Here is an 18306-nt window from a genome sequence, read left to right as displayed (position 1 = left end):
CAGAGAGGTTGACAGCCACTCAGAATACCCCCTTCTCAACATCCTCCTCCACATAGCTAAGTAGGATGGATCCCCAAAATCTTGTGTAGTGACAAGACATAACTTTCACTTGGACTTGTTGGTGAGACAGGCTGAGACCTTTTGCTGCAGTGCTTGCACCTGGATACAAAGAAACTATAAGGGACTAAAAATAACTGCATGCAAGCGCAGTTGGGGCAAGTTATGGACAACAAGATACAAAGAGACCAAAAAGCCCAACTGCCACTTCTGAAGAGCCAGGAGCAAAAGCAGAGGGTCGGGAGCAAAAGCAGGGTATTGCACATGCCCCCTACACACCACCACCACCAAAGAGTTGGGCAAAACACCTAAGCCACCCTTCTGGCCCAACCCCTGGACACACCCCTACCCTCATCCCATATAAGGAACCAGCTCCCCCCACCTTGGTGAGCAAGCCAGTAAGGGAACTTGTTACTTGTTCTTGCTCCCCACTGCTGCAGAAGGGGCCCCAATAAAGCCTTGGCTGAATTTCTTCTCTGGCCTCTGATCAATTTCTATTGATTGAGGAGGCCAAGAACCCTGGGTGGTAACATTGGGACATTTCAGAGATGTGGAGGTAAAGGCTCTAGGTCACTGACCCAAGTCTAATTCCCCTAACACATATGTTTCTCCATATTTGTGGCATATTGGACAGGGCTTCAGCCTCTCCAGAGAAGGTGGGTATTCTCTGTAGCACCATTTTCCTAGAATGTCTTCTTTAGGGCTTTTCATAGACTTTTTTTTCACATTTGTCTGAGAGATTTTCTGCCTTAATTTCAAAAGAATAAGCACATAACAAACCACTAAAAGGAAGAGAGCCCTTACATTTTTGGTCAACTGATTTTCGAAAAGGGTGCCAAGACAGTTAAGTGGTGGGAAGCAAAGTATTTCCAACAAATGGAGTGGGGATGCCTGAATATCCATGTGTGAAAGAATAAAGTTAGACCCCTTTCTCATACCATAGACAAAAATTAACTCCAAAAGGACGACAGACCTAAATATAAGAGCAAAAACTATAAAGCTCTTAGAATAACATTTAGGAATAAGTCATTGCAACCTTGGGTTAGGCAGAGCTTCTTAGCTTTTGTGACAACAAAAGCACAGGTGAGATACATGCAGAAAAAGCTTTTCACAAAATTCAACACTGATTTATGATTAAAAAATTCTCCAGAAAGTGGGCATAGTGGGAACCTACTTCAACATAATAAAAGCCATATATGACAAACCCACAGCCAACATCATTCTCAATGGTGAAAAACTGAAAGCATTTCCTCTAAGGTCAGGAACAAGACTCTCACCACTATTATTCAACATAATTTTGGAAGTTTTAGCCACAGCAATCAGAGAAGAAAAAGAAATAAAAGGAATCCAAATTGGAAAAGAAGAAGTAAAACTGTCACTGTTTGCAGATGACATACATAGAAAATCCTAAAGATGCCACCAGAAAACTATTACAGATAATCAATGAATTTGGTAAAGTAGCAGGATACAAAATTAATGCACAGAAATCTCTTGCATTCCTATACACTAAAAATGAAAAATCAGAAAGAGAAATTAAGGAAATACTCCCATTTACCATTGCAACAAAAAGAATAAAATACCTAGGAATAAACCTACCCAAGGAGGCAAAAGACCTGAATGCAGAAAACTATAAGACACTGATGAAAGAAATGAAAGATGATACAAACAGATAAAGAGATATACCATGTTCTTGGATTGGAAGAATCAACATTGTGAAAATGACTACACTACCCAAATTAATCTACAGATTCAATGCAATCCCTATCAAATTACCAATGGCATTTTTCACAGAACTAGAACAAGAAATTTTACCATTTGTATGGAAACACAAAAGACCATGAATAGCCAAAACAATCTTGAGAAAGAAAAACGGAGCTGGAGGAATCAGGCTCCCTGACTTCAGACTATACTGTAAAGCTACAGTAATCAAGACAGTATGGTACTGGCACCAAAACAGAAATATAGACCAATGGAACAGGATAGAAAGCCCAGAGATAAACCCATGCACCTATGGTCACCTTATCTTTGACAAAGGAGGCAAGAATATACAATGGAGAAAAGACAGCCTCTTCAGTAAGTGGTGCTGGGAAAACTGGACAGCTACATGTAAAAGAATGAAATTAGAACACTTCCTAACACCATACAAAAAAATAAACTCAAAATGGATTAAACTTACCTAAATGTAAGGCCAGACACTATAAAACTCTTAGAGGAAAACATAGGCAAAACACTCTATGACATAAATCACAGCAAGATCCTTTTTGACCCACCTCCTAGAGTAATGGAAATAAAAACAAAAATAGGGCTTCCCTGGTGGCGCAGTGGTTGAGAGTCTGCCTGCCGATGCAGGGGACACAGGTTTGTGCCCTGGTCCGGGAAGATTCCACATGCCGTGGAGTGGCTAGGCCTGTGAGCCATGGCCGCTGAGCCTGCGTGTCCGGAGCCTGTGCTCCGCAAAGGGAGAGACCACAACAGTGAGAGGCCTGTGTACCACAAAAAAAAACAAATACAAAACCAAAAATAAACAAATGGGACCTAATGACACTTAAAAGCTTTTGCACAGCAAAGGAAACCATAAACAAGACAAAAAGACAACCCTCAGAATGGGAGAAAATATTTGCAAACGAAGCAACTGACAAAGGATTAATCTCCAAAATATACAAGCAGCTCATGCAGCTCAATATCAAAAAACCAAACAACCCAATCCAAAAATGGGCAGAAGACCTAAATAGACATTTTGCCAAAGAAGACATACAGATGGCCAACAAACACATGAAAAGATGCTCAACATCACTAATCATTAGAAAAATGCAAATCAAAACCACGACGAGGTATCACCTTACACCTGTCAGAATGGCCATCATCAAAAAATCTACAAACAGGGCCTCCCTGGTGGCGCAGTGGTTGAGAGTCCGCCTGCCGATGCAGGGGATATGGGTTCGTGCCCCGGTCTGGGAGGATCCCATATGCCGCGGAGCGGCTGGGCCCGTGAGCCATGGCTGCTGAGCCTGCGCATCCGGAGCCTGTGCTCCGCAACGGGAGAGGCCACAACAGTGAGAGGCCCGCATACCACAAAAAAAAAAAAAAAAAAAAAAAAAAAAAAATCTACAAACAATAAATGCTGGAGAGGGTGTAGGGAACCCTCCTGCACTGTTGATGGGAATGTAAACTGATACAGCCACTATGGAGAACAGTATGAAGGTTCCTTAAAAAACTAAAAACAGAGCTACCATATAACCCAGCAATCCTACTACTGGGCATATACCCTGAGAAAAACAATAAGTCAAAAAGATACATGTACCACAATATTCATTGCAGCACTATTTATACAATAGCTGGGACATGGAAGCAACCTAAGTGTCCATCGACAGATGAATGGTTAAAGAAGATGTGGCACATATATACAAGGGAATATTACTCAGCCATAAAAAGGAATGAAATTGAGTTATTTGTAATGAGGTGGATGGACCTAGAGTCTGTCACAGAGTGAAGTAAGTCAGAAAGAGAAAGACAAATACTGTATGCTGACACATATATATGGAATTTAAGAAAAAAAATGTCATGAAGAACATAGGGGTAAGGCAGGAATAAAGACACAGACCTACTAGAGAATGGACTTGAGGATATGGGGAGGGGGAAGGGTAAGCTGTGACAAAGTGAAAGAGCGGCATGGACATATATACACTACCAAACGTAAGGTAGATAGCTAGTGGGAAGCAGCCACATAGCACAGGGAGATCAGCTCGGTGCTTTGTGACCGCCTGGAGGGGTGGGATAGGGAGGGTGGGAGGGAGATGCAAAAGGGAGGGGATATGGGAACATATGTATATGTATAACTGATTAAATTTGTTATAAAGCAAAAAATAAAAAAAAAAAAATAAAATAAATAAAAAAATAAAAATAAAAATAAAAAAAAACAAAATGATATTTTGGAGAAGTTAATGTATCCCCTGTATATGATTAATTTCTAACACAGTTGTGAAATCTGATTATGTTAACGTATAAAACTTTGCAATCATATTTTGGCTTCAAATTGCCCTTTTCCAAAATACAAATTATTGAGTGGCTTTTCACCTTTAAAAATTGGTTGATACAGTTTTAACTGGTATTAAACAGCAAGAAAGCCACTTTCTTGATTAGTTTTGCTATGGTGACAATGTAGTAAAATGAGATTAAAAAAAAAATGCAAAAAGAGGATGTTCAGGCAAAGTGAGTTACTGGCTTTAAGAGGGGAAATCGCTCCCTTGTGATGGAGGAAACACTCAGATTTCTCCGCACACTGCTCCTGCCTGCAAGGAGGAGAAGTCAGGGACTTCCCTAGTTTCCAGGGAGAAGTAGAGGCTAAAAGAGGAGAGTGGGTGACTGGTCAGCTGACCTCAGAGCCTCCCCTCTCCACAGATGGACCTGAAACCAGGTTCCAATGGACGAACAAGCTAAGTGGCAAAGAGTAAGCAAACAAATGGTCCAATTCATAGAGAAGTGGAACTGATTAGCTGTGAGATCTTCAGGGGGAAAAGGATTTTCTTATCTTAGAAATGACATTAGAAATCACAGAGGAAATCAGTGGATATAGTCAACTCTGTGAAAAGGAAATTAATCAGATGTCAAGGCAAAAATGAAAGGCAAACATGACTAGAGAAAAGATTTGTAACAAATATGACAGGCTAATGTTTTGTCACATGAAAATCACGCATAAATTGTTCACAATAAAATTGTATGACCCTAATAGATAAATAGATAAAGGATATGAAAACATAAAAGAGAAAACATAACTGGTAAAAGACCATCTGGGAAAGTGCCCAAAGTTTCTAGTAATAAAAGATACACAATTTTAAAGGAATGTAAATGGGGGAAAAATGCAAATTGGAAGAGATGCAAATTCTAAGGCAAAAAATCTGCTTCCCCATCAAGTCAGTTATATTTTTTTAACCTTTTTATTGGAAAAAAATTTAAAACCCACAGAATACTTGCAAGAATAGTACAATGAATTCCAATATATGCTTCACCTAGATATGCCAATTGTTTTGGAAATGTGTTTTTTTTAAATAAATTTATCTATTTTATTTATTTTTGGCTGTGTGACGTCTTTGTTGCTTCGCATGGGCTTTCTCTAGTTGCTGTGAGTGGGGGCTACTCTTCATTGCGGTGCGCGGGCTTATTGTGGTGGCTTCTCTTGTTGTGGAGTACAGGCTCTAGGCACGTGGGCTTCAGTAGTTGCAGCGCACGGGCTTAGTTGCTCTGCAGCATGTGGGATCTTCCAGGACCAGGGCTTGAACCCGTGTCACCTGCACTGGCAGGCAGATTCTTAACCACTGCGCCCCAGGGAAGCCCTGGAAATGTGTTTTTTAATTGATCGTCCCCAGTAATGGGGAGCTGGGATGAAATGGGCCCTGTCAGTGGGAGGGTAAAAATATGAGGAAATCTTCTGGAAAACAATCTGGCCGATGCCCTTGACCCAGTATTTATACCCCTGTGGCATCATACAAAGGAAAAAATTTTAATACAGTAAAAGATTTATGAAAAAAATGTTTCTTTGCAGCATTGTTTGTCATAACAGGAAGAAATTGACTACTTCCCAAATGCCTGCAGCAAGTAGGATTAGTAAACCAGTAAATCTATTCAGTGGAATACTTTGTAACTAATAAAAAATGTCTATAAGGAAAATACTTAAATACTGTTTAGTGAAAAAAAGTTATACAGTCGGATCACTCATATATAAAAGGCCAAACAACAACAAAAAACCTGGGAGGGGGCTTCCCTGGTGGTGCAGTGGTTGAGAGTCCGCCTGCTGATGCAGGGGACACGGGTTCGTGCCCCGGTCCGGGAAGATCCCACATGCCGTGGAGTGGCTGGGCCCGTGAGCCGCTGGGCCTGCGTGTCCGGAGCCTGTGCTCCGCGACGGGAGAGGCCACAGCAGTGAGAGGCCCGCGTACCGAAAAAAAAAAAAAAAAACCTGGGAGGAAAGACATCAAAAAGGTAAGTAATTATTTCCAGAAAGTGTGACTAGAAAAGGTTTCTTTTCCTCCCTCCCCGCTTTCTGTACATTTCTGTATTTTCTGATTTGTCTTTAAAGAGCTATACTTTTATTATGAAGGCTTATATCCTTTAAATGTTTTATTCTCTTTACTATTAAAGTAATTCATAGCGGTTATAAAGCACAGTTCGTAATATAGAGAAATGTGTAAAGTTGAAAGTAAATGTTTCCTGACCTGATTCTAATCCTCTGAATTTTTCAAAGTTAACAGATTCATGAATATCCTTTCATACTTTCTTCTAAACAGAAACATACTTCCCTAAAAGCAAAAATGGGATTGTAAACACATCCCAGTTCTACATGGCACATGTTTCCACCTCATGGTCTATCGTAGATACCTTCGAGGTTTTTTTGTTTGTTTGTTTTTCTTGGCAGCGCTTTGCAGCTTGTGGGATCTTAGTGTTCCCAAGCAGGGATGGAACCCGGGCCCTCAGCAGTGAAAGCGCAGAATCCTAACCACTGGACCGCTAGGGAATTCCTGTAGGTACTTTTCCATGACATTTCAATCATCTCATTGTATTCAGCAGCTACACAGGATCCTGGAAATGCTTTATCATTTGTTTCACCGTCCCTCTAGGGTGGGTTAAGCTGTTTCTGCTTGTTTACTACTACAGTGTTAAGGTGAATATTTTTATATTTTGGGTGTGTGTATATGCATATATGTATTTGAATAATTGTGTGTAAACTATATATATTATATATATTTATTTAAAGTCAGGTTAATAATATTATATATTATTATTTTGTGATCCCAAGTTGCTTTATTATTTTAAAAGTTGCTGTGTATCTAAAGCAAATATGGCAAAATATTAATATCTGCTAAATCTGGATGGTAGATGCATAGATTTGTTACAGCCTTTCCTGCAGTTTTCGTAGAATTTAACTATTTCAGTATTTAAAAATTAAGAACAATTAAAAGAAGGGATGGGGCTTCCCTGGTGGCGCAGTGGTTGAGAGTCCGCCTGCCGATGCAGGGGACACGGGTTCGTGCCCCAGTCCGGGAGGATCCCACATGCCGCGGAGCGGCTGGGCCCGTGAGCTGTGGCCGTTGGGCCTGCGCGTCCGGAGCCTGTGCTCCGCAGCGGGAGAGGCCACGGCAGTGAGAGGCCCGCGTACCACACACACAAAAAAAACAACAAAAAAAAAGAAGGGATGGAAAATTACGTATATTCACTCACTGTGAAAACGGCAAAGCCTCATTAAACAGAAGCTAGCCCTGGGAGAGGCCTCAGTTTAATAAGGTGCTGGGAGAGGCCTCAGTTTAATGAGGCCCCATGATGCCTGGAGATAAGCAAACACTTTTAAATGGGGGCCGGGAGACCACTAACCTGTACTGAGTAGTCACTCTAGGTTAGGCATTGTCTAAGTGCTTTACATGTACCATTTAACTTTAATAAGAAATGAGGTGGCAAAAAAATGAAACTAAAATAAATTTGATGAGTTGCATATGGTAAAGGCTTGTTAGAATCACAAAATAAAACAAACATACCGGAAAGCCTGAAGTTGGCTAAATAGAAAGAAACAAATTGTAGAAAATTCTCAGGAGGGCCTAAGCCCTTCTATCATGTAGGGAATGTATTACCTTGGACAGACACTTAACTGAATAATGAAATTAAGGCACAGTGATGTGAATTGACTAAAAGCATCAGCTGGATTGCCCAAGCCCGAAGCTTGGCAACATCACTTGCCATTTCCACCTCTCCCATATGCAGGTAATCTAGTCCTGCTGATTTATCTCCTAAATATTGCTGATCATCTACTCCTTTTCCTCTGATGCTCATGTCCGAAAATCTTAAAAACAATCTTTGATGTTTATATTTGAACCAGATAATACATTCCCATAGTTCAAAAGTCAAAAGGTATAAAAATGTATATAAGGAGTATCTCCTTCCCACCCCAGTCCCCACCTACCCATTTTTCCTCCCAAAGGCAAATTCTGTTTCCTGTTTCTTCTACATCCTTCCAGAGATATCTATGCACAGATAAAAACATATACAGAGATATACTTTTTTTTTTCTTTTTTGCGGTACGCGGGCCTCTCACTGTTGTGGCCTCTCCCGTTGCAGAGCACAGGCTCCAGATGTGCAGGCTCAGTGGCCATGGCTCACGGGCCTAGCCACTCCGCGGCATGTGGGATCTTCCCGGACCGGGGTACAAACCCGCGTCCCCTGCATCAGCAGGCGGACTCTCAACCACTGCGCCACCAGGGAAGCCCCCCCGTTCCTTTTTAACAGCTGTATAGTACTCCACTGTAAAAATGAGTGATTCATTTAGTTATTTTCTTTGTTTTTAAATCTCACAACAAGGCTGTGCAGTGAATAACATTTAACCCCCTCTTTTACTATATTGTTAGTGTACCTGCAGGATAAACTCCAGAAGGGAATTGCTCGGTCAGACGGTCCGTGCATTTGTCTTTTGATAATTTGCCAGATTGCCTCCTAAGTGGTTGTACCAGTTCGCGTTCCACCAGCAATGTATGTACTCCCCTAGCCTCGCCAGTATAGCGTGTTATCAAATTTTTCATATCTGTCAATTTGATGGGTGAAAAGGACATTGTATTCAAGTGAATGAGTGAGCCGATGACTAGGCATGTAAAAGGACGCAAACATTCTCCAAAGGGACTCAAACACTCCTATCCTATGAACATGAATCAATGTGAAATGATCATCAAGCAGAGAAGCCTGGGGTGAGTTGCTCTGAGCAGAGCAGGGCTGCTCTCCTCAGATCACTGGAGGATCCCCCATCTCCACAAGATTGTAAGCTCCGGAAGGGAAGTGACCAGGGCTGTCTTGTTCACTGCTGTATCTCCTGTGCCCAGACCAGAGCCTGGCACTCCGCAAACATCTGTGGAATGAATGAGTTATCTCAGGACCAGCCAGAGGACAGGCAGAGCAGGGTATGTGGAGAACGTTTAGGGGTAGGGGGTGGGATGCCAGGATACACTGGTCATCAATGCTGTTCAGTGTGAAGCGGGTGTTGGAGAATCGGGCGAAGCCGTCCCGGTACAGCCAGGCTCGCAGCGGCATGTACTGTGGGGGAGGTGGAAATGGAGAGAGAGAAAAGGGAAGGGGAATCAATACCAGCACTTTCACACCTCCTAGCTTTTGCACCTGCTGTTTCCTCCGCCTGGCATGCCCTGCCTTCTTTCCCACATCATCCTTCATGAATTTGCTCAGCCTCCTTTGATTCGATCCCCCTCCTTCCCTGGAGGTAGAAGTAGGGGTAGGGAGATGCAGAAGGGAACAAAATTAATGGGTGTCTTCTCTGCTCCACCACCACATGTGACACCCACCAGCTCACGGTGTGTCCATACTCCCCACCAGACTGTAAGCTCCAGGAGGACAGGGGCCGAGCCTGTCTTGGACACCCTTATATCCTGTTCCCAGCATAGAATATTGCACCATGAAGGTTTAAGTGTTCGTCGAATGCATGGGTGGAGGGAGTCTAGCACCTCCTTTGTTAAGAGAGTGAGATGCCTGGATCCAAATCTCAGCTCTGCCACTCACCATCTGTGTGACCTCAAGCAAGTCACTCAATCCCTCTGATCTGTTTCCTCATCTGTAAAATGAGGCTAATAAAAGATCCTACCTCCCTGGTTATTAGGAGGACTGAATGAGATAAAACCTGCTAGGTACTGGGCCTGGTGCTCAAGAAATGCTAGCTGTGGTTACCATGGATGACTGAATGAATAAAGAAGGCAGAGGGACAATCCAGTTGCTGGGGTCTCTGAGGAGGCAAAGCTTGGATCTGTTTACCCACCCCCGGGCTCTCCCAGGCAGGTTAAACCAGACAGCTCACACGGGTGCCCCCAGAATGGCTTCTGCCCCTGTCCCCCAGTCCAACTGTCCCTTCCCCGCCACTGGAGGATGGCACATGTATTGGTCACTCACCGACATCACCAGCACATAGACACGCAGGTCAAACTTGCGGCCTGTCAGGCAAGGAAAGAATTAATCAGTGTAACAAATACTGATTGTGTACCATGCTACGTTTGGGGGATACAACAGTTGACAGGCAGATGTGAATCCCAGTGAGCCATAGGAGGTACTGGGCGCCTGCCTAGCCCAGATGGGGCGGGGCTTTCGCGCAGGAGGAGCTGCCTGAGCAGAGGCCCAGAGGCGACAAAGAGCTTGGTCCAAGGGCAGAGTGGAAGGAGATGTCAGTGAGGTCAGCAGAGGCCAGATCATGTGCAGTTTTTGGATTTTGTTCCACCAACCATGGGAAGCTACTGAAGGGTGTCCAATCCCTCTGGCAACTGTGTTTGGAGCGGAGCGAAAGGGGCCAGAGCAGTGGGCATCAGTGCGGAGGCTGGCGTGTTGCCCTGGAGGGAGAGGACAGTGGCCGGAACTGGGATGGAGGTGGCCAGCAGGTTCAAAAGCTGCATGGGAGCTTGATGAAGAACCGGATGTGGGAGGGAAGAGAGGGATGCTCCCAGAACGGTCTCCACCTTCTGGCTTGGGGGTGCGAGGGCTGTGTCCCCTGGGGGAGGCTGGTGGGTGAGCCAGATGGTGGGGGGTAGGACAAGGGCTGGATTTTAGTCCTGTTGGATTCGAGTTGCTGAGAGATGCCTGCGAGGGGATGATACAGGCTGCAGGAAATCAGGGTCTGGGTTGCGGGGCAAGGTCTCGGCTGCAGACAGAAAGCTGGGAGTCACTGGATCTGGGGGGTGGTTAAAGCCACGAGAAGGGATGGGGTCACTGGGAAAGGGAGGGGTGGAGGAGACACCACGGACTGCCCCTGGGGAAGGACATTGCCTGAGGAAGTGAGAGGAGGTAAGTGATGTTGACCCCTTTGGAGCTCTGGCGCCTCTCAGACCAGACCCTCCCAAGACGCCCCTCCTCACATACTGCCTGATGTGTCTGTACTTTACGGCCCCCCCGTGCGGGAAAAGCAGAGGTGGAGACGGCCTGGGGAAATCCGAGAAGGTTTCATGCGCCGTAGCCTGGTTCCGCCTCAGGCCCTTGGCCCTTACAGCTCCCCCTGCCTCCAAATCTACCCACGGGTGACTCCTAGCTGTCATTCAGGGTTCAGCTCCTGTCACCTCTGCAGAGAGGCCCTCCCTCACTCTGCACTTGAGTTACTTCATAACACTCACCGCTGTGTGGAACTCTCTTACTTCTTTGTTTCTGGTTTATTGCTGTCTGCTCATCGGAGTGTAAGCTCCAAGGGAGCAGGGTGGGCAGCCAGCACCCTGGACAATGGTTGGCACTGACTAGGCACTTTGTAAATATTTGTTGGATAAACGCATGAAGGAGCTGGTTCTTGAAGAATGAGGAGGATTTTAGTGAACCAGGAAGGGAGAGGGAAGGGCATGCCAGGCAGGGGAAACCTTAGGGGCGACGGCTGGGAGGTGGAAGCATGCAGGATGGGATTCTGTCTTTGCACCGCATCATGCCTGGTGTCAGGCTGAGCCCACGTTGGGCTGCTAATCAAGGCTTGTTGACTGACTGACCGACCATTCCATGGACGGGCAGGAGCAGAGACAGCCATCTTACCTCCTATCAGGTAGGGATTTTCGATGTAACGCTGAGCTACATAGCTCTCCACGGGAATATCATCTTTCTGGTCATCAGAACTTCTTGTGTCCTAGTAGTAATAATAATTGTTATTAACATTTTTTTAGCATTTCCTGTATATGAGGCATTGTGATAGGCACTCTACTTGGGGGTATATGATCTGATCCTTAAATCAACCCTGTCGGGAAAGTACTAATGTTATACCCGTTTTACAGATGAGAAACTGAAGCACAGAGACGGGGGATGACTTGCCCATGGTAACACAGCCAATTGGTGGTACAGCTGGGAAGTGGACCCACACAGGCTGGGCCCAGAGCTTGGGTATTTAACCTCTAGATCTGTGCTTCCCAATAGGGCAGCTACTGGCCACATGTGGCTATGTACATTTATATTTAAATTGATTAAAAGGAAATGATGTTACATGCTACAATATGGATGAAACTTAAAGGCTTCATGCTGGGCTTCCCTGGTGGCGCAGTGGTTGAGAGTCTGCCTGCCGATGCAGGGGACACGGGTTCGTGCCCTTGTCTGGGAAGATCCCACATGCTGTGGAGCGGCTGGGCCCGTGAGCCATGGCCGCTGAGCCTGCGCGTCTGGAGCCTGTGCTCCGCAACAGGAGAGGCCACAACAGTGAGAGGCCCGCGTACTGAAAAAAAAAAAAAGGCTTCATGCTAAGTGAAATAAGCCAGACATAAAAGGACAAATATTATTGTAAAGCAATTATACTCCAATAAAGATGTAAAATAAAATAAAATAAAATAAAGCTATCCTGATCAGAATGAACTATAAAAAAATAAAAAAATAAAGGACAAATATTGTATGATTCCACTTAAATGAGGTACCTAGAGTAGTGGAATTCATAGAGACAGAAAGTAGAAGGGTGGTTGCCAGGGGCTGGGGGCAGGGGGGCAGGAGGGGATTAGTGTTTAATGGCTACAAGTTTCAGCTGGAGAAGATGAAAAAGTTCTAGAAATGGATGGTGGTGATTGTTGCACAAAACTATGAATGGACTTAATGCCATTGAATTGTACACAAATAGAGTTAAACTGGTAAATTTTATGTATATTTTACCGCAATAAAAGAGGAAATAAATTAAAAATCCAGTCCTTCAGTCGCACTAGCCTCATTTCCAGTGTTCAGTATATCAACATGTCGCTAGTGGTCAGGACATCGGAGAGCACAGCTGTGCACCATTCCCACCGCGGTAGAAAGTTCCATTGGTCAGTGCTGCCTGGAGCACCACCCAGGCCTCCAAGGACATTCCTCTCCCTTCTCTACCTGCTAATTCTTTGCAGGCCAGTCCAGCTCAGGAGGATAGCATGCTCCTTTTCACCTCACCATCTGCAAAGCCGTTTCCCACCCACTGTCCCCTTCACAGTAACCTTGTGAGAAAACCGAGGCCCAAAGGCAAATGTCACACACCTGGTAAGGTCATACAACAGCCAGTGGCAGTGAGCGCTGGAACTCAGGGCTTCTGGGCCCAAGGGCCAGAATTTTCTACACCTACCATCACCCCCACCCCCAAGCTGCTTCAATATCGAGGCAGTCAGGTCTTCTCTTTCTGGGACCCAGGGCTACCCCCACCTATACTCATGTGGCTGCCAGAGGGGTTGACAGCGCTCGGAGCCGGCTGAGCCTCCAAGCTGGTGAGCTTCTTCGCAGCGGTGCCCCGACAGTTTCATGGGAGGAATCAGGACACATGGTGGGGAGGAAAAATTCATTTATTGAGCACCTGCTGTGAGCCTGCTGACACAGTAGGTGCTGGTTGTGGAGGTCTGTCATCCTGCCACTCACATCCACCCTGCACATTAACATCCCTAAGGGGTTCAGCAATTTCCCCAGGACCACACAGCTGCTGAGGTAGGATTGGGACCAGGATTTCTGCTGTGACAAGGGCGGGGTTGGGGGAGGGAGGGACCTGCCTCAGGCTCAGTCCAGGACCTGGAGGAAGAGTTAGCCAAACTCTCCACAGCCAGGTGAGCAGGAGGCCCAGGAAAAGAATGCACCATTCTCTTAGACATATTAATTCACTGATTCACAGGGGCACAGAGAGGTGAAATTACTTGCCCAAGGTCACACAGCTATTAAGTGGCAAGGTCAGGATTTGAACCCAGGCAATTTGGCTCCAGAGACCCTGCACCCATAGGCAGGCCTGTGGGCAGAACTTCTTTGCCAGTCCTCCAAGCTTTCAGGGCAAGGAGGAGGGGCCCCTCATCCATGCAAGGGCAAAGGAGGGTTTGGGGAGGAAGGGGGAGGGGCAAGCTCACCTTCTTCCAGTCCATGATGTCCTTCAGCCTCCGGAAGAGGAAGATGCCCTTCCCCTGCGACCGGGCTACCTGGGGTGGGGATGAGGGCAGAAAGGTTGGCTCTCAGCTCTGTGTGGTTCCCTGTTGGCCCCTGGGCCTGGGGGCCTGGGGGCCTGGGGCCCCTCCCCAGCATTCTTCTGTTTCCATCTTCCCCGAGGGCCCCCCAGCTGTCCCTGAGGAATGGCCCAGCCCAGCCTAGAAGGGGTTGGGACAGAGAAGGTGCTAAGCATGGTGGGAGGGAGAGAGGGAAGTGGGAAGGAAAGTGAGAGACTGACTGAGCTCACAAAGGCACACAATTGCATGAATAATACAAAGGAGCAGACAATTAAAAAGCCATTTCTAACAGTCCTGGGAACACATCATCCACTTCTTTTTTTGGAAATCAATTTGCCTTCCTAATTAGATTTTGCTTCAGCTAATATTGCAATCAGCCTGCCTTTACTGAATCCCAGCATGGATAATTCAAAGCTTCACAGAGTCTAGGGGTTGGGAGAATCTTTCATACCATGCAGGGCAGCAGGCACCAAAGGCATTGTTCCCTCTGTGACATCCCTCCACAACGGTCACCTGCCTGACCTTGCACATTCACAGTGCCAGGGAGCTCACTACCTTCCCCCACCCCCTGACAGCCCATTCCACAGCAGGATAGCTCTATTAAGCAGTCATTTCATCCAAAAGGTACATATTAGGTGCCTACTGTGTGCTTGGCTTTATGCTACAGCAGTAACCCAGACCTCATGGAACTTTCACAGCCTAACCGGTGTTGAGTTAAAATTCGCCTGCCTGGTTCTGGCCTCTAGGCTTCCTACAACAAATCTGGTTCCTGGGCCCCAGAACAGCCCTTTGGTTATTTGCAGCCACTGAACAAGTGCCCCGGAGTCATTTTTTCTCCAGCATAAACGCACCCAGCCTGAGCAAACTCTCATGTCGTTCTCATCTCCTCTGAGCATGGCCCAGCTGATCAAAGCGAGGCTCTTGGTACAATGTGAGGTGGGCAGGGCCATCAGGCATGGCCGCGGGTTGTTGCAAGAAGGGCTCCCAGCGGTGGGGGCAGTGGGAGCTAAAAACCCAGCCCTGCTCTGCCTGCCATGCTGTGCACTCTGGTTCAGGGTTGTGTGTGCCCAGAAGATGGTGTGCCCAAAATACTGGAGCACTGGCAGTGGCGCAGGGGCAGCCACATGTGCACAGCTCTTTCGGAATACAATTACTCAGTGTGCATCCAGGGCTTCCAACAGTCCACAGCTGTGCAAAGACTTGACCAGGCACTTTGCGAGAGATGACCCAGAGTAAGCAATGAAAAGGCACTGACCCATAGTCTTCAGGGAAACGCAAATGAAAACCCCAATATGATAGCACTACACACTCCCCAGGAATGGCTAAAAGTAAAGGCAGACACTACCAAGTGTTGGTGAGGATGTGGAGAAACTGGAACGCTCACACACTGCATTGTTGGGAAACTGCTGGGCAGCATCCACTAAAACTGAAGGCAGGCACCCCTGTGACCCAACGATTCTTCTCCTAGGTAACTCCGTGACAGAAACGTGTGCACGTGGGCATCCATGGACATGCATGGGAATGTCCAAGCAGCACAATTCATAACAACTCCAACCTTGAAACTCTCAAATGAATAAATATTCTCTCAATGGAATAGTATACAACAATGCTTAACAATTTACAGTTACCCACATCAGTATGGATGAATCACACGGACATAATGTTGAAGGAGAGAAACCAGACACAATGTAGCTGTACTGCATGATTCCAATTATATAAAGTCCCAAATCAGACAAAAGGAACCTATGCTGTCGGTGACTGGGGGTGGTGAGTGGAAAGGGGTCTGGGGGAGCTGCTGAGGGGCTGGCAATGCCCTGTGTATAATCTGGGTACTAGTGTTCACCTTGTGAAAATTCATCAAGCTATATCCTTAATAATTTGGGCACTTTCTGTTTTATTAAACTTCAATTTAAAAAAATTTTTTAACAGTTCATACCTTTTGATCTAGGAACCGCCACCCCCACCCCTGTTGGTTGACTTCCCTAAAGCCACTCCAATTCCTCTTCTTCCTGGCTGACAAAGCCCACCTCTCAGGATGGAGGCTAGAAAGACCAGATACTTGTTTTCCCAGCCTCCCTTGCAGCTAATGGAAACCATGTGACCCATTTTGGCCAAAGAGACCTAAGGAGATATCTGCTTGGGGCTTTGAGGAAAGAATTTCATCCTTGTTAAAAATATTAGGGTTGGGGAGAGATTGGGGGTTGGGGAGAGAGAGAGAGAGAGAGAGAGAGAGAGAGAGAGAGAAAGTGCCTGTCCCTTGTTTGAATGCTACATCTGAGGAGGTGATACCTGCAACTACAACAGCCATCTCACATCCATAAGGTGACAAGTTTGATGACAGAAACCCAACACACTGAGGAGGCAGAGTGGACAAAGAGAAGAAGCCTGGGCTTTTAATGGCACCATTGAGCACATCCCTAAACGTGGAGCTGCCTACCTCCAGCTTTCTTGTTATATAAGATAATGAAAAGCCTTTATTGTTTAAAGCCTTGTTAGTTACTGACATGCCTATTCCAGGAGATGTCCTCCTAAGGGAATAATCCTAAAAAGTGGAAAATAAACTTCCTGCGTGGTGATATATCAGGGTTGTTGAGACTGGAAATCACCTAATATCTAGCCCTGCCAGACTGTCATTTCCAAAAGCAATCACAACGATATTCCCAGTCCCATATGTCTTCCACAACCTTGCTACCCACCACCTTCCAACAAGAGGAAAGTCAATGTCCGTTTCCCTTGAATCTGCGTGAGCCTTCAGGACTGTCTCAACTAATTGTGTACAGCAGAAGTGATGCTGTGGGAATTCCAGTGCTGGGTCATAAAAGGCAACACAGCTTCCACACAGCTTTCTCTTTGGAGATGGTCACCCTTGGAACCCAGCCACCATGCTGGGTGAGGAAGCTCAGGTCACGTGGAGAAGCCCACACTGGGGGCAACTGAGTCTTCCAGCCCCCAACCCTGGCTGAACTCCCAGCCAGCAGCCAGCACCAACTTGCTAGCAGAGCGAGTGAGCCAGCTTGGCAGTGAATCATCCAGCCTTCAGTAAATCCGCCCAGGTAGATGCTGGAGCAGCCATGAGCCTTCCCTGTCAAGTGCTGCCCAAGCCGGAGGCTCATGAGCTCAATAAGAGATGATTGTTGTTTCAAGCCACGGAGTTTTGGGATGCAGCAACAGAAACAGAACTTTAGGGAAATAGTTCCTAAACAATGGTAATATTAGAAGCTAATACTTCTCAACTATGAACCAGGCACAAGGATTTTACACACATTTCCTCATTAAAACTTTATTTTTTTCACCTTGCATTTTCTATTTACTATTTTACATTAAAAATTTCTGACATATCGAAAGCAGAGAATAGTACATACTCCCAACACACAAATTCAAAATTATCAAACTTTCATTTTAAAACAAATCCCAGATGTCATGTTATTTCAGCCTTACAGACTTCAGTGTGCATCTTGTTTTCAAAAAACTGACACTCTGCTATATAACCATAATACCATTATCATACAAGACATAATTAATAATGATGTCTTAGCACCTGATTCTTCAGTCCATAATCAAATTCCCCTGATTATCTCAAAAATGTCCTTTTATAATAGGTTTAAGTCCAGACCTAAACAGCTCCCTACATTGCATTTGGTTGTTATGACACCTAAGTCTCTTTTAATTGAGGACAGTCCTCCCTCCTTTCCCCCTGCCATTGACTAGGTGTACAAACCAATTGTCCTGTGCACTGTTCCATATTCTGTGTTTGTCTGTTTCCTTGTAGCATCATTTAAAGTATTCCTCTTTTCTTTGTATTTCCTATAAATGAAACTTAGCTCTAGAGATTTGGTTAGATCCAGGTTCCACTTTTTGGCAAGAATACACAGCTGGTGCTATTCCATCACATTTGTCTGGTTGCTCCACACCTAGAGATGCTAAGATTGATCAACTTGCACCTTTTTCAACTTCACATTCTATTCTGAGCATCTCTCCATTTCAGCTCGTATAGAATGTCCTCGTTCTTTACTATGGCTACATAGATCCCACTGGGTGAAAACACTGGGTGAAAATAACAAAGTGATCATTCCCTTGAAAAGAATACTTCATCTCAATTTATTTGTAAAGATGATCATAAAAGACCCATCAAGGTCTATGATTCTTTAATTATGTGCAACAAAAGTTTGCTTTTTTTTTTTTTTTTTTTTGCAGTACGCGGGCCTCTGACCGTTGTGGCCTCTCCCGTTGCGGAGCACAGGCTCCGGATGCGCAGGCTCAACGGTCATGGCTCACGGGCCCAGCCGCTCCGCAGCATGTGGGATCTTCCCGGGCCGGGGCACGAACCCGTGTCTCCTGC

The 18306-nt window shown here is 45.6% G+C and overlaps 1 protein-coding gene across 1 annotated transcript in view; it reads right to left on the bottom strand.

The window, feature by feature from the left end:
• Window positions 1–18306, bottom strand: part of TTLL9 (tubulin tyrosine ligase like 9) — a gene marked incomplete at its 3' end in the record, with an annotated part of 52207 nt that overhangs the window by 9705 nt on the left and 24196 nt on the right. The window contains exons 5-9 of the mRNA XM_079719081.1: window positions 13875–13943; window positions 13202–13276; window positions 11587–11677; window positions 9982–10022; window positions 9033–9120 (exon numbers count right to left, since the gene is read on the bottom strand). Coding sequence (XP_079575207.1) covers window positions 9033–9120; window positions 9982–10022; window positions 11587–11677; window positions 13202–13276; window positions 13875–13943 — 364 coding nt within the window. The remainder of the gene's footprint in view (window positions 1–9032; window positions 9121–9981; window positions 10023–11586; window positions 11678–13201; window positions 13277–13874; window positions 13944–18306) is intronic.

Source organism: Hyperoodon ampullatus (genome assembly GCF_949752795.1).
Source record: "Hyperoodon ampullatus genome assembly, chromosome: 14".
In the NCBI taxonomy this organism is placed as follows: domain Eukaryota; kingdom Metazoa; phylum Chordata; class Mammalia; order Artiodactyla; family Ziphiidae; genus Hyperoodon; species Hyperoodon ampullatus.
The sequence above is the reverse complement of the archived record's forward strand: the minus strand, read 5'-3'. Positions and strand labels throughout refer to the sequence as shown.